Raw genomic sequence first — 23,088 nt, forward strand, 5'->3', positions numbered from 1 at the left:
CCCACGAGCCAAAAACACTTTTCCCACGAGTATCGAACGATATTTTTCATCACAATGTGTGGAAAAGGGACGTTTCAGGCACGCGAGGCGTGCCTAAAAAGTTACTTCTTCGCACAGCGTGATGAAAAATATTGTTCGTAACTCGTGAAGAAATATGCTATTTTGCACTCGTTACGAAATATACTATTTTTGGCAATTTTCAACTAGCGATTTTGTTGGCCCAAACGAGACTTGTGTGACAACGTGTTTTTCTCTCAGTGTAGGATAGAAAAATAATATCCTGTGGCAATTATTTTTCTATCCCACAGCCCAACGGTAAAATCAACCCGATCCACTCCACCCGAGTTGCATCGTAAGTGTACCCCAGTTGCAGTCGACCCAGTCCGCCAGATTCCCAAACTACCCCCCAAGAACGGAGGGGAGTGATATCGAGCGGCGCCTGCGTAGGTGGCAGTCGGAACGAGACTAAACCTGGACCGTGCAAGTCTCACTTTAACCATTACTTCACCCTCCCACCCTCAATCAGGCACCCACTGGCCACTGACAAGAGTTGGCACGAGGAGTCCACCACCGCGACTCGAGCCGGACTGTATTTCCCGTACTGGTCGTGACAATCGCCATCACGCGCGATATCAAAACGATACAACTCCATTTTTCCGCGAGATTATTTTTAACTCCAAGTGTTTTGTAACGGAAGAGAGTAATCGGCCGGTTTCGCTGGAGAAGTCGATTTTTTTGTGGTTTTTTGTGATCAGTTGATGCCTCTGGAGACCCAACAACGGATTCTTGGGGTAGGACCCACAGATTCAATCATCAATCACGTCTCATTCTCTCCCCTTCAGGCTGGGGTAATTCACAAACTCATGTTTCTATTTCAATGAATGATTTCATTCCCAGAAAATGAATTTCCGTGTATCATCAAAATATTTATTTTTCGTGAATGAAAATGCCTAGCAAATTAAGTTTAAATGTGGATAAAAGCTTTATAATGATAAAACTAATTATAAAACTGAAAAATCAATTATTTGAAATAATTATAATTCTTTTCAGTGAAATATAGGGGAGGTCGGGGTAAAATGGACACTTTAGACTTTTTTTAAAATGTTAATGACGGGTTGAAATGTTGATAAAATTTAATTTTTTTTTTTTCATTGCAGAGAACAATTCTTTCCCTTTGTGATGATCCTAAACTGAGCTCAATTGATAAATTTGTTTCTGAGTTATGAGTAATTGAAACAAAAGTCTAAAGTGTCCATTTTACCCCACTCTTCCCTAATAATAGTTTTTTTTCATTATTACGAGATATTTGAATAAACCCAGGCATTTAATTCAAATAAATCGTTTCTCTGGGTGAATTTATGCAGTAAATGTTTCATGCAATCAAATGCAATTTAATTTGACAATTCATTCCATTATAGAGCCTAATTTTTCGCTGCGATTCCGTAAAACAGATTTACTTCACTCCTCTCATATTACTTTTATAATACTACCACTGGCTATTTTTACTATTTCTTTGAATATATAATTCACTCAATCATACAGCTTTGTGATGCAAATTTGAGAGCGTGGAATCCAATTAGCTCCGAGTATTGCGAAGCAACAAAGTTTGTTTTATTCGATGAGCTCAAGAAGTTCGAGGATCCACTGGGTTTCGTTCGTTTGTGCACCCTCCGGCAATCTGCATTTCACGTTCAATGGGACACTTTAGATATCTTTGAAAGGAGAACGGGGTTTCAGTAAAAATGGGAGAGAGGTTACTCAATGTCCCGTTCGCGGAAAAAAAAGGATTGAAAGGGGAGGATTTATTGTCGCGACTGGGCGGTAAATCACAATGTGGGAGACCCGGGGGGACAATTGACTTGTGCGCTCCATTAAATAAATAAGTTATGCCACACCCTGTGTGTGGTCACGACGTTTCATATGAGCAGAATAACCGCAGGTGTAAAAATGTTATTTTTTTAGGTGAATCGGGGGATTAATTCAGTAGCGAAGCGGTAAACCGGGTCAAGTCGACTTGGCTCTTCGCTGAGTTTTTCGAGGAATATCTCCGAATCTAAGAGAAATAGCGGAATTGTCATTATAACATTTTTTGTAGAGCGAATTAAGAGCTACAAAAAAGGTTATTACACGAACATAACTATCTTCCTTAGATTCCGAGATATTCGTTAAAAACTGACCAATAGTCTAAATTGACTTAAACCGGTTTACCGCTTCGCTACAGAATTCAATGGAAATTAAAAGGAAATGCATGAATATTGAGGACCAAATTACCATGAATGCTCAATTAATTGGAAATTATAAATTACATTCATCTGAATTTTCCCGATTTCTATCAATTTTTGAGAAAATATTGAGCGTAATTTGAGCATCTCATGGATGGGGTTACGCATCACCCCAGCGCGTTTTCTCTTGATTGTCACCAGGGATCCCCATCAGTATTAAATTTCTGTAATATTACAAGGATTTGACCCTTATTGAAGGTTTAAAGTAGCTCTACCCTTACGGTAAATTCAAAGATTATTGAAAACTGCGAAAAAGTTGCAGAAAACTCGATTAGATTCGGAATTCTAATTTTTTTCTCAATTTAATTATCGTTTTGGTTTTTCAAAGAAGAAATGTTTAAAAATCAGGGTTTAACCCAGTGTCTTATGTGACAATCAACATTTTCAATGTAATCAAAGATTAAAATCTGATTTTTTTTTCATTAGATGTGAAAAAATCAAGAATTTTTTTGACACCTCATAAAAAATAATCCACCGTTTTGCAAACAAGTTTTATTATTTATTTATAAGAGGGAAATGTTTGAAAAAATATCAATATTTTGCGAAATTTAATTTAGATAATACTGGACTAAGTATGAATTTTTTTCAATTTTTTTCCATGCAATTTAATTGAAAAATTAAAAAACTGAAAATATCTAAATAATCTAAATAATCTTAATAATCTAAATATCTAAATATATAAATAATAGCTACTTTAAAATATGTTGATTCAATTTTTCAACAATAATACAATATTAATAATCTGATTTTTTACGAATAATGATATATTTAAAAATAGTTGATATGAAACTGTAAATTTACTGCTGAATGAATAATTCAAATTTCTTGAAAGGGGATTTTCGATTTCACAAGTAATCATAAATCTTCCTACCTCGATTGTTGGTTGATAAAATAGTTCAAAATTTGAATTTTTAAATTGATGATATTTAAGTACTCAAAAAATTTCAAGAGTGATGTTATCTAGTTGATGACTACAATATTTAACCGTAATAAAATATTACAAAATTGGCTATCCCTGATTGTCACTCTGTGAAGTGGTCAAACAATTTAAGGGGAGACTTTTCATACGTTGAAGACCAATTATATAGATCTGAAAACGAATAATTAGTGCAAAAAAAAAAAGTTTTATTGTTCGTTTGCCCGAAAACATTTAAAATGCCAAAAACAGTCCAGGATCTCCAATTTTTGAGCTACGAAGGATTTTTTTTTCTCAAAATTTTCGGAAAAATATGTGAAATAACAATTACGAGCTATTTTTTTTAAATTCGCCTCTTACATGGCTAAATTTGTTTTTTTGTATTTTTTTACACAAATAGTGAATTTTTTATATGAAAAAAAAACAAATCAACTGTGTAGGAGTCGAATTTCAAAAAACTGGCTCGAAATTGTTGTTCTGCACATTTTTCCGAAAATTAAAAAAAAAAATCTTTTGTAGATTAAAAATTGGAGGCTCTGGACTGTTTTCAACATTTTAAGCGTTTTCGGGCAAACAAACAATAAAAAAAATTGTTTTTTGCACTAATTATTCGTTTTCAGATCTATATTTATTTATTTATTTATAAAATTCGTGACATAATTCCTACCTCTCACTGAATTAAAAAAGCCCCATTGTTCCCTTGAAACAGCCCCGTTGTTTATCAACTCAATGTGACCTCAATGCTTCAATTACGCGTGAATAAAACATAATCCCCCGTGAACAAATAGCCGCAGATATGACCGCATTGGTGACCCCCCGTATCGAATGACTCAGGTGTCCGATGGCCCGCAAACAAAGCCATTCACCAAACCCGTAAATATGAAACAAAGGGCCGGGGAAGAATTTTTGGCACGCTAGACAGCAGGTGTTTACATTTGTTTTTCCGCGGGAAAATCGATGAGACACGAGTGCGCAACAGCACATGTAAACTTCACGTATTTAAAGTTCGGAAATAACAACTGAGTTGACAAAAATATGCCGCGAATTTTTCCATTTTATTGCTGCAGTCGATTCGGGGGATCGATGACACAATTTCATTTTCTTCGTGTAGCCGGCATGATTGACAGCGAGGGGTAATACTCTATTCCATGTGGAATATCCATTTAATCCGGGAGATGGTTGAGATTAGAAAAAAAAAATCATCGATAATTTCCTTCATTTGAGTGAATTAAATCGATCCGAGGGACGAGGGAATAGTTCGTTTTATTGTGACATCGTGTCACTTTACAGTTCTTCCACTTTTTATTAGTTTATTATTGCGAGTTGAAATTGCGGTCTATTAGAAATTCCAGCGCCACGTGGCAACAGTTTTTTGTCATCAATCGTTAGAGCTACTGTCCGTGACCGTTTATCCAGTGACAAAGTCACGGCTGTGGTTTCTGTCACATTGATTTCAAGGCTGTATTAATCACTAAACTTGGTTTATTTCTTGATGCGCATCCAAAAATTTCAGTCATTTCCAAACAATGTGTACAAAAATTACTCGACAATGATTGATGACATGCTGGGAAAACAGTTCTAGAAAGGGACTAATTCAGTAGCGAAGTGGTCGAACGGTTTAAGGATGTGCACCATTTCGGCCAAAATTCACGTTTTGTTCATTTTCCTGGCAAATTATTGATTGGATTGACGCGAAATAATATACCGTTTTAGCGTTTTATCGTTATTAACTGACTCACGAAGTTTCATGGTAGTGTAATCATTTTCCTGCATTTTTTCTAAAGTTTTGTAAATTTCCGAAAAGTTTTAGAAAAAACGCAGGAAAATGATTGCATGATCATGGAATTTCGTGAGTCATTAAGTAATGATAAAACGCAAAAACGGTATATTTTTTCACGTCAATCCGATAGAAAATTCTACTGGAATTCTCGGGAGATTCTGTGGGGATTCTAGTGAAATTCTAGGGAATTCTCGTTAATTGAGTTTTTCGTGTTGAACAATCATCGATTTTTCAATGGAAGCTTCAATTTCCAAACTCATCGTGAGGGTAGGGTAAAACGGACACTTCAGACTTTTTTAAAATTAATAAATTAATAACTCAGAAACAAATGTATCAATTGAGCTCAGTTTAGGCTCGTCACAAAGGGAAAGAATTGTTTTTTGTATTGAAAAAAAAAATTAAATTTTATCAACATTTCAACCTCTCATTAACATAAAAAAAGTCAAAAGTGTCCGTAATGATAAAACGCAAAAACGGTATATTTTTTCACGTCAATCCGATCAACGATTTGCCAGAAAAATTAAAAAAACGTGAATTTTGGCGAAAAGGGTGTAATACATCCTTAAGCCGATTTGGGGTATAGGCCAGTTTTCAATGAATATCTCGAAATAAAAGGGAGATAGCAGAATTTTTCTCATGACCTTTTTAGTAGCACTCAATCCGCTCTACGAAAAAGGTTATTATAAAAATTTCACTATCTCCTTTAAATTCGGAAATATTTCTGGAAAACTCAACTAAAGACTAAAGTGACTTAAGGGGAGACTACTATGAGTTTTAAACGTCGTGGGTTATTCGAGGGAGACTTTTCATACGTTGAAGATTGATTATATAGATCTGAAAACGAATAACTAGTGCAAATTAATTTTTTTATTGTTCGTTTGCCCGAAAACGCTTAAAATGCTAGAAACAGTTCAAGGTCTCCAATTTTTGAACTACAAGATTTTTTTTTTCAAAATTTTCGGAATTGTCATGGGAATTTACCCGATGACAATATTTTCCGTCCTTTCTATTTTCTCCTCTCGGTGCATGCGAAATACTGTTCCTTTTTTCAGACGTTAGAGATCAACGAGTCGAGTGATGAGTTAAACCGAGACATCCGCAGACAATCCTGAGCGAATCGAAACGATGTGCATGATAATTGAGTTGAAAATATTCAGTGATGCCTGCGAAGTGAAGTCACAAGTGTCTAACGTAATACAAGGATGAGGGAGACCGATGAACCACGCGGCTCATTGAGCGTGATATTGATTAATTGTTATCGCGGGTATACCGCGTGGACATCGGCGACAGATTCTTAACAGCGCTGGAAGGAAACCCCGGGCGAGCCATGGGGAATGGTATGAACAAGGTGAGATAATATTTTTATTATTCATGATCGCGATTTCAGTAGCGAATCGGTAAACCGGGTCAAGTCGATTCTGACTTTTGGCCAGTTTTTGATGAATATCTCGGAATCTAAGAGAGATAACGAAATTTTTCTCATGACCTTTTTTATAGCCCTCAATTGGTTCTGCAGAAAAGGTTATGACAAAAAATTTTCTATCTCTTTTAGATTCCGAGATATTCGTCAAAAACTGGGCAATAGTCGAAGTCGACTTGACCCGGTTTACCGCTTCGCTTCTGATTTTCTGGCAGGATTAATGTTAATCATACCCCGTTAATGATCTCTATCTGAACGATTCATTAGTGCATGTGCAGTCATTATCAAAATTTCGCGACTTGTTGACTTGCTGTGGAACATTTTTTGCAAGTTGAGGTTTTTATTGGCGCGCTCTTGGCGCCGTTTTTTTCTGGCTGACTGCCAGGGTCAGGCTGACGCTCCATCGATGATTTATCACCGCAAGATTCTTTAGTTGTCCCCATATGTCACGAAAGTTGGGTCAAATCCTGGGGTTGTAGTATATTTTTGGGAGATTAGATTAATTTATCTCTTCAAGTTATGGCGAAAAATGATTGTCAAGCGCATTCGAATTCATCAAATGATTTGAGTCAATTCTTCTATAGCTGTTTCAGTTTCTCTGTTATTTCGTTCCTATGCGGAGAATGATGTCTTGCGTATTGCAGTGATTTTACTGCATAACGCGATCTTGTCCAAATTTCGTCCTGCTGCGATCGCACGATCCTATTCTGAAAAGAACATACACTTAAAGTCGATAACTATCGATATCTCGCAAATCTGTCACGCTTATTCCTCATTGGTTCCAGTTGTCTGAGGTGACAAATTTCATTCAGGATTCATTCAATTTTGAGATTTCCAATTATTATTGTTACAACCTAGTGAAGCGTCTGTAGGCGTGTTATTCCTTCTCGCCGTACACTGCTAGAAAAACATTCAATAGAAAACTTTAGCAAATTCGCTAGAAAATTCTACTGGAATTCTCGGGAGATTCTGTGGGGATTCTAGTGAAATTCTAAAGAATTCTCGTTAATTGGGTTTTTCGTGTTGAACAATCATCGATTTTTCAATGGAAGCTTCAATTTCAAAACTCATCGTGAGGGTGGGGTAAAATGGACACTTTAGACTTTTTTAAAATTATTCATAACTCAGAAACAAATGTATCAATTGAGCTCAGTTTAGGCTCGTCATAAAGGGAAAGAAGTGTTCTTTGTATTGAAAAAAAAATATTAAATTTTATCAACATTTCAACCTCTCATTAACATAAAAAAAAAGTCAAAAGTGTCCGTTTTACCCCAACCTCCCCTATACTGATCGTTTGATTCTCCACATTTATTCATCAGTGTAGAAATAATGGTGTAACCCTTGTCAAAATGAACGGAAATAATTGACAAAAGTGAGCCAACGGTCCTTCACATAATCAAATTACCGGTGGAGACTCCGTAACAAGAAAAAATGACTACGAACGTTCGCTGAAAATTGAACCGGTCCTCCCGAATTTCCCCTGGACACAATCCTGATGAAAACGGAAACGACAGTTTCGTGTTCGTAAGACCTCAGAGGTACCAGAGCTGATCAAACATCCATGTACCTTGAAATTGACACTGACACCTCTGCGGCCTAATCCGTAGCCGTCAACTCCACGTAACACCAGAGGTGCTGATATTCCAGGGTTGATGAATTATTTTTAATGCCCAGTGGGAGTCGCAAGACCAGGGGCAAGAACACTAATCAATTATCGAAATGCTCGAGTTGGTGATGATCAATATGGAAAAGGGGCTCTAACACTCAGGTTTTTCCTATGAAACGTCAAAGTCCAGTCACCGGGGAATCGATCGCCATGACCTGGAAGAATGAGGCACCTCGTCGAACTGCTGGTGGTGCCTACACTGAGAGAAGAACGACAAAGTTATCAAACATGTCTTACTTGTGCCAAAAAAATAGTTTTTGAAAATTATCAAAAAAGGATTTTTTTGTGCCAAACATGCAGAGAGTGCGCCGGAATGAAAAATTTTTATCGCAAAAATAGATTTAGTAGTTAAAAAAAAATTGCATTCTCTGTACACGCAAGAAATGTCATTTCTAGCACTACTCCTTCGTTATTCGATACTCCCATACGTATTTTGCTCCCAAAAAATCTTTGTTTTATGCGAAACAAGGGATAGTAGTTTTTCGTTTCGGCTGTCTAATAATCACAGACAACAAATGAACCCTTAAATGAAACAATAATAATGATATGATAGCCATCTTGTAACTTAGGGATAAAATATTTGTTGATAAATTTTCCTCTATATGAGATATTTTCATCCTGAAAAGGCACCGTCTGGTGTGAATTATCCGCCTCTTGAGCCAAATATTTCGTTGCTGTCGAAAGCAGAGTAATTATTCATGTTTGAGACTTTCAAATTCGAATCAAACAAATTCTTTTTTGGGAATTTTCAACTAGCGATTTTGTTGGCCCAAACAAGACTTGTTTGACAACGTGTTTGTTTTTCTCGTGTAGTGGGATAATGCGTACATGCACGGAGAGAAATATTCAATAAAAATTACGTATCTTTTCCGTAATTCCGGAGAAATTACGAAATTGTTCCAGCGCGTTCGGTTTTTTTCATCTGAATCTCCTGTGAAAAATTACGATATCGTCACTTAAATTTTCTGAGTCGATTCCGCAATCGGTGAGCGAATTGTGAGTTCCGTAATTTTTACTGAACATTTCTCTCCGTGTGGTTGTAAAAAGAGAAAAAAGATTTTGGAGAGACTAATCAATAGATTTTTCAATAGATGTTTCCAATCGAATTTGCCAAGTTTTTTTATCAAATTTTTTCGTGCGTGAAGAGGCACCACGGTTTATTGACGACTTCCCCAAATCCCCAAGCACAAGACCGAGTGTTTCTCATGAAAGACTGAAAGTCATGACAAAGAGAGCGCCGAGGATTTTACGAGGCGAAAAAGTGCTAAAAAATCAGGTCAAAGAGAGCAATACATGAGAAACGAGTGTAACAGTTCCTCGGGTACGTGGCAAAATCCTCTAAGCAATTCACAAGTGCTCTCAGCCACCCTCCATTCTTTCTCGTGAAAATTTTTGATGACAAACAAATAAAGGATTTTCCCGGCAACGAGAATTTTCAGTTTCCTCATTTTCCCATAAAAAAGCCTCATGAGTTTCAAAGTTTTTTAATAAATTCCGAAGTTTATCTCAATTTTATCAGAGTTATTTCCTCGTTATTATAAAGCAAATATCGTGCGTGGAACTTCCAGATTTCCGGTATCGATAAAGGAAAAAAAATTGTTTGATGAATTGGGTTACTGCACTTGGTAATCCAGGTCAGATCTTAAGTTTCTCAAGTGCCATTCTTCGATTTAAAATAAAAAAAGCCTTCTTTCCTTTGGCCGCCGCAGAAGTACAGATTTAACGAATAAAGATGAATGTCTGCGGCTTTTCTAATTTAGGAGTGCAAGATTGAATGAGAATATTAGACTCGTGACATCATCATCTGTACAGGAATGAAGTAAAAGCGTGAATAGAAATTGAAATTGGTCTATTTATTTTTTTATTTTTTAATGTAAAAAAAATTTATGAGAATAAATAAATTCAAAACAATAATAATAATAATAATAATAATAATAATAATAATAATAATAATAGTAATAATAATAATGAAATGTAATAATTATAAAACTGAAAAATCAATTATTTGAAATAATAATAATTCTTTTCAGTAAAATATAATATTTTTTTTATTTTTTGAAAACTGAAATTGGTAGAGAAATATTTGAAACATTCAAATCATTTTGGTTCGAATGCACTTGGCAATTGTTTGCTGATGTACATTTAAAGTCAGTCGAAGGGAGCGTTCGAATGAATTGCAACAAGTCAATATATTCGTCATCGCCGTTAATTGTTGTGCAAATTCACGATAAAATAGTAAAATCGTAGGATAAAATCCCAGAGAAAGAGGACGAATCATTTGAATGACGCGACATCCAGCACTCGTCGAGAAATTCCTGATTGATTGGAAATCTCCCATTCGACTCGACAATTCCAATCGTCCGCTTGTGTTGTTCTATCGGAGTGATTCGATCAAACGGTCTAATGAATTTATATGCAAATCGGAGTTATAAAGGGATTCACCACCCCAGCATTTTATTTCCCATCGATCGACTCGTGTTTGAGAGTTTATTTTTATTCGAGAGAATCACCTCTCAATTGAGTAGTCCCTATTTACCCACTGCACCATCACTTCTGAATTTGCAGAATTAACGGGTGCATTGTAATGTTTTTTGTATTTATCGGGCATTACTAATCGATAAAACATATTATGACAATAGTAGGACGCGTTTTTACACGGAGAGAAAGGTTCAGTAAAAATTACGGAACTCAATTCACTCACCGATAACGGAATCGACTCAGAAAATTTAAGTGACGGTATCGTAATTTTTCACACGAGATTCAGATAAAAATTACGGAACGCTCTAGAAAAATACGAAAAAATCATCGTAATTTACGTTTATGAAAACGTAATTTACGTTTATAATTGTCGTAAATTATGACGATTATAAATCGTAATTTACGACTTCGCAATCGAAAATTACGCTCATAATCGTCGCGAATTACGTTTATGTAATCGTAATTTCCGGCGACTTTAAGCGTAATTTACGTTTAAGTTTTTTTTTGTGGGATATTTTACATAAAAATCTCATTCTATTGATTTATTCTACAGAATATTATCCATTGAATATTTCCATTAAAAAAAACGCCTATATAAAACAATAGAAAATACAATACAAATCTACAGAAATTTTCCAGCGAAATTCGCTAGGTTTTTCTGAAAGTTTTTCGTGCATTCAGAATTTCTTTTCCACTGTATTTGAAGGTGTTGCCGGGCCTCTACGTAGGCAACTACCGAGACAGTAAGGACGAGGCCCAATTGAAGGAATTCGAAATAACCCACATATTGGCCATCCACGATGCAGCCCGTCGTCTTCATTCCGTGAGTAAAACCAATCGGCAAGTCCTCCCCAAAAATATCCCAAATAAATTAACATTTGTATTTTTAGGATAAACACTACTTGTGCATTCTGGCAGCTGATACTCCCGATCAGAATTTGACCCAATACTTTCCCCTCTGCAATGACTTTATCCATGCAGCACGACTCCGGGGTGGAAACGTCCTCATACACTGGTAATCGAGGGCATAAATCATTCTGATCATTTGGTGTATTTTTGTTTGTTTGTTTTTTTTCTGGCTTTCTTTCATTACGGGATGGAAAGGGGGAACGGAGGAGATTTAAAATGGGAATCGATTTTACAGCTTGGCTGGAATGTCTAGGAGCGTGACAGTTGCGGTGGCCTATATCATGAGCATCACGAATCTCTCGTGGAAAGAGGCACTCAAGGTAGTTAGAGTAGGTCGGACTGTTGCTAATCCAAATGTTGGATTTCAACAGCAATTGCAGGACTTTGAGGCTACTCGTTTGCAGGAGGTAAAAATTCAAATATCTGGGGAATTCAAGGGTTGGGGTAAGAAATCAGTAGCGAAGTGGTAAAACGGTACAAGTCAATTTTGACGATTGACCAGTTTTCAATGAATAGCTCGGAATCTAAGGGAGATAGCAAAATTGTTGTTATGACCTTTTTTGTAGAGCCGATTGAGTGCTATAACAAGTGTCATTACGAAAATTTCGCTAGCTCTCTTAGATTCGGAAATATTCCTCAAAAACTCAACTGGGAGATGAGTCGACTTGAACCGTTTTACCACTTCGCTACTGAAATGATGATTCATTTTGGGAGAAAATGCCAGCTAAATTCACTGTTGGAAATTTTTTGAAATTTAAGTAACAGATGCATTTTAATTGCCATTATTCGGAACTTGAATTCAATTTCAAACTAAATTGCTCACGGAATTTCGGATTTATCTTGGAAATTCAATAAAATTAAGTTTTTTATGATGAATGATCATGGAATTTTCAAGAGATTAAAAATTCAGAAGAAGTTGCCTGAATTTTCACGATTTTCAGTAATTTTCATTGTCGTGTGAACCTGATAAATCAAATTTCAGTGAATATTTAAGAAAATTGACTGATTTATCAATAACAAGATCAATGGAAATTCCATATAAATTATTCGTTGTTCATCCCATGTACTTTACAATGTAGAAGAAATCTCTATTGCACACGGTACATTATCATAACATTCAACTAAATATCTCTGTAAATACCAGGCTGAAGACCTTCGGCCAACGGCCAGTGGCAAACCCCTAGCGGCAAATCACGTTAAAAATTAAAAAAATGAATATTCGTTGTTGAAAATTTCAAGATTTTTTACTTGAAAATTCAAGAGCAATGTTCTAACAGTGTAGCTTCAATTTAAAATAAGGCGTAAATTTCGCAATTCACTGGAATTTCCAACAAATCATTATTGAAAAATATTTTCCTCTGTATTGGAACTGAATTTTTCAGTTTTCATCATTTTTTCCCATAAAATTATAAGAAAATCGATGAAATACGTGATTTTTCAATTACATACATGACAATATTCTTATTAGATTTTAAATTTATTACTGATGACTATTGTTTTTTCACCGCAAATTCTTCCCCAATGTTGATTCATTAAAACCCAACGATTTCACTCGAAAAAACGCAAAAAAATATTTGAAATTTTTCTTCTTAAGGAACGTAAGAGACTCAAAGAACGTTTTCCCTCGCTCGCTTTAACTGCATCCGATGCAGAAGCTTGTAGAGCCACTCTCCGGAATTACGAGACTCTGGCACTTGCGCGCGAGGTTTGCGAGGGAAAATGCGCAATGGGAAGGCAGTGCCCCACTGGCTTGTGTCGGCAGCCCTCAAAAAGGTAAAGGATCATGTCAGAGTGATGAAAAAAGCACTGATGAGGTATCGCAATGGGGGAGGAAACTCCCCGAGCTTTACGTAGATGAAAGGACGAGACCCTGAGAGCATCATTTTTTTTACTCCTTTATTTTTACTTTTTTTTTTCAGTTCGTGTTAAGTTTTTTTTTTCGATGTTTGTTGAAAAAAAAATTCTTAACCCCGCAGACAATTGAGGAGAAAATCATCGACGAGTAGTACGGGTAGCTCGGGCTCTGGTCGCACACCCCCGCAGACCCCTCGTCTTTTACCGTCCGCCCCACCCTCACCAGCAATGCCAAGGTCATCTAGTGTTGTTTCGGCTATTAGGCCGAGAAGTGGACCTGCTGGATTTAACAGTTACACGGGCTCTGCGCCATCCTCACGGTACAGAATAAAAAAAAATTGTATCAAAAAATTCATTTTTTCGAACGTTTTTGTAATATCTGTTGTGATGGTTTTGGGACTACACTGAGGGAAAAACAAACACGTTGTCAAACAAGTCGTGTTTGGGCCAACAAAATCGCTAGCTGAAAATTGCCAAAAAAGAATTTGTTTGGTTTGAATTTGAAAGTCTCAAACGTGAATAATTGTTTTGCTTTCGACAGCAACGAAATATTTGGCTCGAGAGGCGGATAATTCACACTAGACGGTGCCTTTTCAGGATAAAAATATCTCATATCGAGGAAAATTTATCAACAAATATTTTATCCTTAAGTTACAAGATTGCTATCATATCATTATTATTGTTTCATTTAAGGGTTCATTTGTTGTTTGTGATTATTAGACAGCCGAAACGAAAAACTACTATCCCTTGTTTCGCATAAAACAAAGATTTTTCGGGAGCAAAATACGTATGGGAGTATCGAATAACGAAGGAGTAGTGCTGGAAATGACATTTCTTGCGTGTACAGAGAATGCAATTTTTTTTGAACTACTAAATCTATTTTTGCGACAAAAATTTATCACTCCGGCGCACTCTCTGCATATTTGGCACAAAAAAATCCTTTTTTGAGAATTAAAAAAAAAATATTTTCTTGGCACAAGTGAGACTTGTTTGACAATTTTGTCGTTTTGCTCTCAGTGTGTGACCCAAAACCATCACAACATCAGAACTTATCGCGTGCGATTTGTTCTTCAATTTATGGACATTTCTTCGATTTTTTTATTTTCTACCTGCAGAATTGGAAAAAATCGTAGTTTTTTCATTAAATTATCACGGAGAAAATTATTACTAGTTGGTGAAATTTAACAACTATTTAATAGAAATTCAGAAAAAGATTTTTCGATTTCATTCGACAACCATTTGTTAAATTTTCAATAAACGTTCGTCGATAAATTTGACGGATCAAATTTAACAAGGAATTGTAGATTATTGCGAAAATATCTTCTAGGGGAAACATTGATCAATTGTCAAGATATAAATGATTGCGGGATTGTTCCCAAATGTATATATGCCCTCACCATCTAGTTTGCCAGTCAAAATTGATTGAATGAAACTGAAAAGTCTTTTCTGAATTTTAATCAATTAGTTATTAACTAAGTGAATTTGATTCAGACAAAATGGCGGGGTGATAAACCACCCCAGTGTGTTTGTATAGTTTTTAAATCACACCATCTTGTATTCATCGCTCTTTTCCTCTCATTCACTTTAATTCAGTCGCGAAATGGTAAAAGGAGTTAAGTCAATTGTGACTATTGACCAGTTTTCAAACAATATCTCGGAATCTAAGGGAGATGGCAAAATTTTTGTTAAAACCTTTTTTGTGAAGCCGATTGACTGCTACAACAAATGTGATTACGAAAATTTCGCTATCTCCCTTAGATTTGGAAATATTCCGCAAAAACTCAACTGGGAGATGAGTCGACTTATCTTCGTTTACTTCACTACTGAATTAATAATCAATAATTAATTATTCAGTTGACTCAATTAAATCGAAATATTTATAATACGTAATTAAATCTCAATATCTTAAAGATGTCTATAAACCGCTGAGAGAATGCCCTCTTTCAACCCAAATAACAGTGAAAAAAATATAAAAAAGAAAAATCTAAACACAATGTCCCTGAGAACGAGGAAACCAACAATGACACCTGACAATGGACTAAAAAAAAAATTCAATGCACTATTGTTTCCAGAGCGGTGTCGAGGGTGGATTTATCCGCGGCAGTTGCTTGCAGTAGCAGTAGCAGTATGAGTCTCAACACAGTAGGACGATCTGGAGCAGTGGGAAGTACCTGGCGGGTCATGGCCGGCTCGGCACCGGCAACCCCCAGGACAACTCCACCAGCGTCACCCCAGCACTGGCCACGACGCACCTCCCGACAGACCCCCCAGCTACCGGCGCAACCTGAATCCAGCTCCTCGATGTCATAGCACTATGACAGCTTCGGAAATTATTTTTCGTAGATTTTCCTTCAGGTTCGCTTTAATTTCTCAAAGATTTATCGACAATCGATGAAACATCAAATTCAAGTCAATTGATTTTTCTTTAAGGGGAGACTACTATAAATTTCAAAAGTCGCGAGAGATTTCTCAGACGTTCTCATAAGATCGATTATAAATGGCTAGAACAGAGATCGGCAGGAAAATAATTTCCATTATTAATATTTCATTACCATGTCAATGGTTAATTTAAAAAATTGAATTATGATTTTTTTCGTAATGAATAATAATACCAAATGTAGTTTTCATTGCGATAGTAATGAGAAATGAAAGTGAAAGCAGAAACAAATAATTTATCAATCAATAATGGTACAAAATTTATTTCTTCGCACTAATTATTCACTTTTAGAGATATATAATCGATCTTCAATGTATGAGAAATCGTTCGCGACTTTTAAAACTCATAGTATTCTCCCCTTAATTCCATGCTATTTGGGGATATCCAAGGACTTTTGCTGTTTTTTGCCGCAGAATAGAAACTTTCTAAAATTTGTAAAAACAAATTTGAATTTTGTTTTGTTTTTTGCGTTATACGAGATCGGTCGCGCGTGCTACGCACGCGCCTTCTCATCTCTTATCTCACAAAAGATGCAGAAACTAAACAAAGCCCGCTACCAGCGTTACCACTAGCATAACTACAGCCATAAGAATAATAATCGACGAATTAATTTGTAAAAAAAACCGAAAAAATTGCTTTTTAATATAAGACCGTCCAAATGATTGTTGGTTCATTGAATGACAGCATTAGAAGCAATACCGCCAAGTTGTTATGCCCGAATACCAGATAAACTAAACATAAAGAGGGTTTGTAGAAATTTTATAACTGTTGAAGAAGAAGAAACTGTACATACGACTAATGACTAAGTTCCCCGCTAGACTATTATTGCGCTATAGCACTCGGCACAATGCGTTGAACAAATCGCGAAGAAATCGATGGTTATTGCCATTAAAAATGGGCATTTACTCGGAGAAATGGTGGATTTGAATGAATTAAACATAGCTATTCGAATTTTTTTCAATTTGCTTCAGCAAAATTTCAACTGGAAAGCAATAAACTCGTATTTATTTCGAAAATATAATTACGAATGATCCATTCACTCCAAATAAATTTATTTCATTTGAATAAATCATTTTTCCGGGTGCATTCATCGAAATGAAAGAGAATTACGTATCTGCGACACGATTATAATCTCAAGCACCCTTAATTACCATCATTTCACGCACGAAAAAATTTAATAGAAAAACCTATCGAGTTCGTTGGAAAATTCTATTGAATTTCTATTAAACTTTCTATTAGTTTTTGGCTGATTCTACTGACATGTTCGACAGAAAACATTCAATAGAGAAAGTCAACAGAATTCGATTTTTCTGTATAACTTATTCTCTTCATATATTTTCTATAGAATTTGCTCGACTCAAATTTTCCAAGTTTTTTTCACTCTATTTTTCTTTTCTTCTCATCAAGAAAATTAAACGAAAAAACTTGGAAAATTTGAGCCGAGGAAATTCTATAGAAAATATCTCAAAAGAATAAGTTATATAGAAAAATTGAATTCTATTGACTTTTGCTATTGATTATTTTCTTTTGAACATTTTAATAGAATAGGCCAAAAACTAATAGAATGGTTCAATAGAAATTCAATAGAATTTTCTAACGAATTCGATAGGTTTTTCTATTAAATTTTTTCGTCCGTGTTATCATTTCAATTGTGTTAGTATGACTGTTTGTGACCCCTCCTCAGGGGATACTGGATAGACATTCTATTTATATAGATGCATAAATCGATAGTAAGTCGTGTCAAGCTTGGCGAATAGTTTCTTCGCCTCGAAACAGAACGTATTAATTATTATAATGTTATTAACATATTTGAGTCACATTTGATGTGCAGGCGGTGGTTGTTTCCCACGTAATGACATTAGGAAAATTGTTGAGCGTAGTCATAGTATTTGATTAATTTACGGGAATGCGGAGACATTATCGGGGGTTTTTTATTCGTGGAAAGGGGAGTGGAGGGCCCGATTGTTAAGGGGTAATTCGTTGATTGAGTCGATTAGGGATTAGGGTGCTATTGAGTAATTGGAGGGACATGATTATGTGGATGGAGAAGGGCATATCATCGTCATTGTTGTGGTACGATTTTGGCGCACATGGAAAATTCATTCAACTATAATTCCCACGCACAGAAAAACCTAAACGTAAATTGCGTTTTGATAAACGTCATTTACACTTAACGTCAATATGATGTCTAGTCGCTTTTTTTCCGTCACGAAAATCGCAATTTAGGCTTTAAAAAGCGTATTCTACGGTCAAAATAAAAACGTTAATTACGCCTCAACAAAGCGTATTTTACGTTTATTAAAACGTCAATTACGTTTATCAAAAATACGAAAAAATCATCGTAATTTACGACGATTTTGAGCGTAATTTACGATTGCGAAATCGTAAATTACGTTTATGAAAGCGTAATTTACGTTTATAATTGTCGTAAATTACGATTTATAATCGTCGTAATTTAATCGTCGCTAATTACGTTTATGTAATCGTAATTTACGTGCGATTTTGAGCGTAATTTACGCTTCAGCTTCAAGCGTAAAAGACGACTTCTTAAACGTAATTTACGTTTAGGTTTTTTTGTGTGAATGTTTACTAATTGTCATTTCAGGTCAATTATTCAGTGGAAATTGAAGGGAAGGCACTTTTGAAGTTTAAATTCTTTGACAAATGAGTTAGTTTTGCTACTGAATTTCATAATTCATTATTAATTAAAAATTCAAGGGAATTGTGAATTTTTCATCACACATTTCTAATTGAAACTATTCTAATTTACGTAAATTCTTTCAGCAACTCCAATGTCTCCAATTTCTTCATGAAATTCCAATTTTTCAGAACATATTTTTTTACCAGAACTTTTTTATTTGTGACTCATCATCTCCTCAAAATTAAAAAACACTGAGGAATGAATTCTTGATCATATTCCTCGTCATTTTGTCTTTTCCATTATTAAATTATCGATGATGTTCTCCATATGCGCCTAAAGATCCAGTCCCACTATCACCAAGCATTATTCGTAATTTACTTTGGCCATCTAGACTCATTCGCCCTTAAAAATCAATTATTTCCACAAAAATTAATATTATTCGTGGATTCAAAACGTGTTCAATGATATTGGGATCATCCATTACCATAAAACCACTGTGCAATATCATAAAGGCTGTGTAACGTAAGATTCTCGAGTTCCAGTGGTTCCAATTTGATTGGAGTACCTGTTTCGAGATAATAAATAAATTTAAAAACGCGATGTTAATTTATGGTTGGCTGGACCAGATGTGATTGATATTTTTGATACATCTGAAGTGTCCTGCGACGTGCAGTGATCATGTCAAATCATTCACTAGATATTTTCACGTATATCAGTGCGAAAAATTCTCATTGCATATCAGATATCGCGATTTAGATCTTCGGAAACATAAGAGAATTAATATCAGGCTGTTGTTGATCGTGAGTCAATACTTATGAAGCAAATGCTTACGAAAATAGTTGAGATGAAGATGACACTGTTCTAATTTTTCTTAAACCAATTAAATGTTCATGTCAAATAAAAAAAAATTAATGAACAGATTTATTCACTTTTGCTAGTGAAAATAACGACTCAAGAGAATATTTTAACAGTGTTATTTATTCATCGAAGGAACAATTGCAATTGTTATAAATTAATAGTGAATATGCCGTGGTTTTTTTATGCCCTGCATCGAGCAATTGCTTGTAAAAACAAGTCAATCTATTTATTTTTCCCTGAAATGTTGGAGGAACACGATGAAATGTGTCGTGAGGGTTTATTGACAAGTATTGAAAGGAGAGATGAATATTTTTCAATGTCTCGGTGCATACTGAGAAATGTTAACGAACAATATGTCATATTTTTCCACGGAACCATGTATTTATCAATGAAGCTTATGTTCTAACAAGGAAAAAGAAAATTGTGTGAAATTGTTCCATTGTTCTGTTTGTATTCATGCTGAATCATGTATTTTCGTAAATACGAGGGGACTCTTAAATGCGTGGAAAGAATAAAAATGGGTTTTTCCTTTTTTTCATGACTTTGAATGTTTCTTATCCCGAATTAATCCTGAAGAATAGATATTGCAATGGTGAAATGCTGTTAATGTAATTTTTGAGTGTTAAAAATGCTTTTAATTTTATGTACATAGAATTCAATTGATTTGGACTAACGAACCGTAGAGTTTTCCTTTGGAATGTCTGTTGTGGTGATTTATCTATCATTGGACTGAAACTGTTTTTTTAATTATTTTGTTGAGCTCGCTGTTGTGCCAGTCTAGAGATATATTGTCCAGGTGATTGTCGAAGTCGATTAGCTGTTGATATCGCTCTTCTCGCAGGAGGGACTCCAGTGCTCCTACTATTGCTTCCCCACCCTCGTAAATAATGCTGAAACATTTATTCGTTGCACAAGGTTAATTCCAGATGAGAAGAGAGAATTTTATTCAGATGGAACAGTGAGAATGATTATTTACTCTGCTTTATCCTGGAGTTTCCACTTTCCATCCTGGAACTGAGAGACTCGCAGGAGATTCGTGCTCATATTATGGCTGAACTCTCGGTTGTCTATCTGTTGAAAATAAAAGATGAGAACGATGAATTCATGAATTTTGAGATTGATCCTGTTTTTGAATGGAGAATATTTCTATTTTTATGTAAATAACGTCATTAATTGTTGATTATCCCAAGATTGGAGTGTTATTTTCTATCAATAGGGATGAACAAGAATATTTACCACAGCTATCACTGCATTCCCGAAGTGGTCAGCTATTTTATCAGCTATTCTGTGGGCAGGTTTGTCTGTACTGAAATTCCCAAAGTTTCACACTCATTAATTAACTCCGAAGTGACTCTCCAATAAAATTTTTGGTAATTAGCTAATATAGCAACTCCAATTTTCCCGGGATACTGATAGGTAAATATAAAGTTTTTATATGTGATCTTAAAGTATTTCGAGGTGTATTGTGTCGGACACTGGCTCCTACAAATGATTTCAACGTCCTTGAGCTATTACACGTATGAAAAAATCGTATAGAAATTCTATAGGCTTTCTGTATATGTTATTCGGATATTTCCATACGAATATTTTCTGTAAAAATTATTTCCATGCATAAATGTTTACATACATTTTTGTTTTCATACGAAAGATGTCTAAACGCTCCAGAGAAAACCGTACACTGAGAGAAAAACGACAAGTCGTCAAACAAGTCTTACTTGTGCCAAGAAAATAGTTTTTGAAAATTATCAAAAAAGGTTTTTTTATGCCAAACATGCAGAGAGTGCGCCGGAATGAAAAATTTTTGTCGCCAAAATAGATTTAGTAGTTCAAAAAAAATTGCATTCTTTGTACACGCAAAAAATGTCATTTCTAAAAATCTTTGTTTTATGCGAAACAAGGGATAGTAGTTTTTCGTGTCGGCTGTCTAATAATCACAGACAACAAATGAACCCTTAAATGAAACAATAATAATGATATGATAGCAATCTTGTAACTTAGGGATAAAATTTTTGTTGATAAATTTTCCTCTATATGAGATATTTTCATCCTGAAAAGGCACCGTCTGGTGTGAATTATCCGCCTCTTGAGCCAAATATTTCGTTGCTGTCGAAAGCAGAGCAATTATTCATGTTTGAGACTTTCAAATTCGAACCAAACAAATTCTTTTTTGGCAATTTTCAACTAGCGATTTTGTTGGCCCAAACAAGACTTGTTTGACAATATGTCTGTCTTTCTCTCAATGTAGAGAAATGTCGCAACTCCATACGAAATGTTTCTATACATGTGGCAGTGGGTCGTATAGGATCAAACCTGTAGAAATCGTATCGAAATAATTTGCATAAAAAACATCCGTATAGAAAATTTCTATACGATTTTTTCATTATTATAATTAGGGGACAATGGGGTAAAATGGACATTTTTTACTTTTTTTCAAATGCTAATGCCTTACGGAATTGTTAATGAAATTGTATCATTTTTCTCAATAAAAAAATTTCAATAAAAAGGGCAATTCTTCCCCCTTGTGGTGAGCCTAGACTGAGCTCAATTGATAAATATATTTATGAGTTATGAATATTTTTAAAAAAGTGAAGTGTTCATTTTACCCCACCCTCCCCTATGAGAACATTTGCAAAAAGCCCAATCCGCTATATATGGATAAATAAATAATAATAAAAATTTGTCTGTAGGGGAGGGTAGGGTAAAATGGACACTTTTGACTTTTTTAAAAATATTCATAACTCAGAAACAGATTTATCAATTGAACTCTGTCCAAGCTCATCACAAAGAGGAATCATTGTTTTTCAATTAAAAAATAAAATTATTCCATTTCATGAACAATTCAACACGTCACAAACATTTCAAAAAAAGTCAAAAGTGTCCGTTTTACCCTACCCTCCCCTACACTTCATCAAAAGTCCGAAGCCTTCTACTGCCAAAATCAGCTCCAAATACAATCAATTAAAAATTACCTCAGATCGTTCAGAAGCTCATTAGCCAAGTAATACCCAGCGATGACCATTCCATTCTGCGTGGCGAACTGATCGACCTATTCACAAACAATTAATCAAAACTTTGAGGTTATGAATCCACTCCAAAACGAATGACTCCAGAGTTATGATGCAAATCGACAATAATTAAGGAGACACTTTTCAATACTCACTAGTCCCAATGCTATTTCGGACATGGGCGAGACATGCAGACACTGATGAAAGAGGGGAATAGCATCCTCGACATGTAAATCACCGGATTTACCCTCCCCCTTCTTCTCTTTCGCTAATAGTAATCCGTTTATGGCGCAATGTGGGTATTTCGCAGCGTGAAGGATAATTTTGCAGTGGGCTCTGGGCGAAAACGATATTTTTGCCATTTTTTATCGATTTTTTGCAGCTTTTTAAAACACTCTCGACATGAGTTTAACACGTCATATGGAGAACTGGAGCGATGGGGGAGGGGGTTGCCATGGGAACTGACCAGCTGATTTCCGTATACAACTTCATTGGCTCTGGGACCTTTAAAGATGTATTACACCCTTTTCGCCAAAATTCACGGTTTTTGAATTTTTTTGGTAAATTATTGATCGCATTGACGTGAAAAAATATACCGTCTTTGCGTTTTATCATTACTTAATGACTCACGAAATTTCATGTTCGTGCAATAATTTTCCTGCATTTTTTATGAAGTTTTAGAATTTCTGAAAAGTTTTAGAAAAAACGCAGGAAAATTATTGCACTACCAAGAAACTTCGTGAGTCAGTCAATAATGATAAAACGCAAAAACGATATATTTTTTCACGTCAATCCGATCAATAATTTATCAAAAAAATTCAAAAAACGTGAATTTTGGCGAA

At 35.2% G+C, this 23,088-nt stretch overlaps 2 protein-coding genes across 5 annotated transcripts; one reads left to right on the forward strand and one right to left on the reverse strand.

Annotated features, from left to right (window-relative positions):
* Positions 1-544: 544 nt before the first annotated feature.
* Positions 545-16,918, forward strand: LOC107037718 (dual specificity protein phosphatase 15). 2 transcript variants are annotated; one of them, XM_015256412.1, is made up of 8 exons: positions 545-848; positions 6,031-6,326; positions 11,249-11,365; positions 11,433-11,557; positions 11,687-11,858; positions 13,046-13,224; positions 13,428-13,625; positions 15,378-16,918. In XM_015256412.1, the coding sequence occupies exons 2-8, from the start codon at positions 6,306-6,308 to the stop codon at positions 15,613-15,615; spliced, it is 1,050 nt and encodes a 349-aa protein (XP_015111898.1). In that variant the 5' UTR covers positions 545-848; positions 6,031-6,305; the 3' UTR covers positions 15,616-16,918. The 2 variants fall into 2 exon arrangements, with proteins under 2 accessions (XP_015111898.1, XP_015111897.1); XM_015256411.1 differs by having other exon boundaries at positions 545-791.
* LOC107037719 (ER membrane protein complex subunit 8) lies at positions 7,802-22,770 on the reverse strand. 3 transcript variants are annotated; one of them, XM_015256416.2, is made up of 6 exons: positions 22,402-22,770; positions 22,211-22,287; positions 20,478-20,547; positions 20,218-20,312; positions 19,920-20,131; positions 7,802-8,258 (listed from the first exon to the last, which is right to left on the reverse strand). In XM_015256416.2, the coding sequence occupies exons 1-5, from the start codon at positions 22,606-22,608 to the stop codon at positions 19,963-19,965; spliced, it is 618 nt and encodes a 205-aa protein (XP_015111902.1). In that variant the 5' UTR covers positions 22,609-22,770; the 3' UTR covers positions 7,802-8,258; positions 19,920-19,962. The 3 variants fall into 3 exon arrangements, with proteins under 3 accessions (XP_015111902.1, XP_015111901.1, XP_015111900.1); XM_015256415.2 differs by lacking the exon at positions 7,802-8,258 and adding an exon at positions 19,344-19,841; XM_015256414.2 differs by lacking the exon at positions 7,802-8,258 and having other exon boundaries at positions 19,601-20,131; positions 22,402-22,769.
* Between the last annotated feature and the right edge of the window lie 318 nt (positions 22,771-23,088).

The sequence above is a fragment of the Diachasma alloeum genome, unplaced genomic scaffold, assembly GCF_001412515.2.
Source record: "Diachasma alloeum isolate Michigan unplaced genomic scaffold, Dall2.0 Dall_scaffold_00269, whole genome shotgun sequence".
Classification (NCBI taxonomy): Eukaryota; Metazoa; Arthropoda; class Insecta; order Hymenoptera; family Braconidae; genus Diachasma; species Diachasma alloeum.

What these genes read in the sequence shown, in the direction of transcription:
- LOC107037718 (XM_015256412.1), top strand. Translation starts at nt 6,306, where the DNA reads ATGGGGAATGGTATGAACAAG. An exon ending in GGAAACGTCCTCATACACTG is followed by an intron (nt 11,558 to 11,686) that starts GTAATCGAGGGC and finishes TCGATTTTACAG; the next exon opens with CTTGGCTGGAATGTCTAGGA. An exon ending in AGGCTACTCGTTTGCAGGAG is followed by an intron (nt 11,859 to 13,045) that starts GTAAAAATTCAA and finishes TTTCTTCTTAAG; the next exon opens with GAACGTAAGAGACTCAAAGA.
- LOC107037719 (XM_015256416.2), bottom strand. Translation starts at nt 22,608, where the DNA reads ATGGCAAAAATATCGTTTTCGCCCAGAGCCCACTGCAAAATTATCCTT. An exon ending in GAGCTTCTGAACGATCTGAG is followed by an intron (nt 20,548 to 22,210) that starts GTAATTTTTAAT and finishes TGGGAATTTCAG; the next exon opens with TACAGACAAACCTGCCCACA. An exon ending in GGAATGCAGTGATAGCTGTG is followed by an intron (nt 20,313 to 20,477) that starts GTAAATATTCTT and finishes TATTTTCAACAG; the next exon opens with ATAGACAACCGAGAGTTCAG.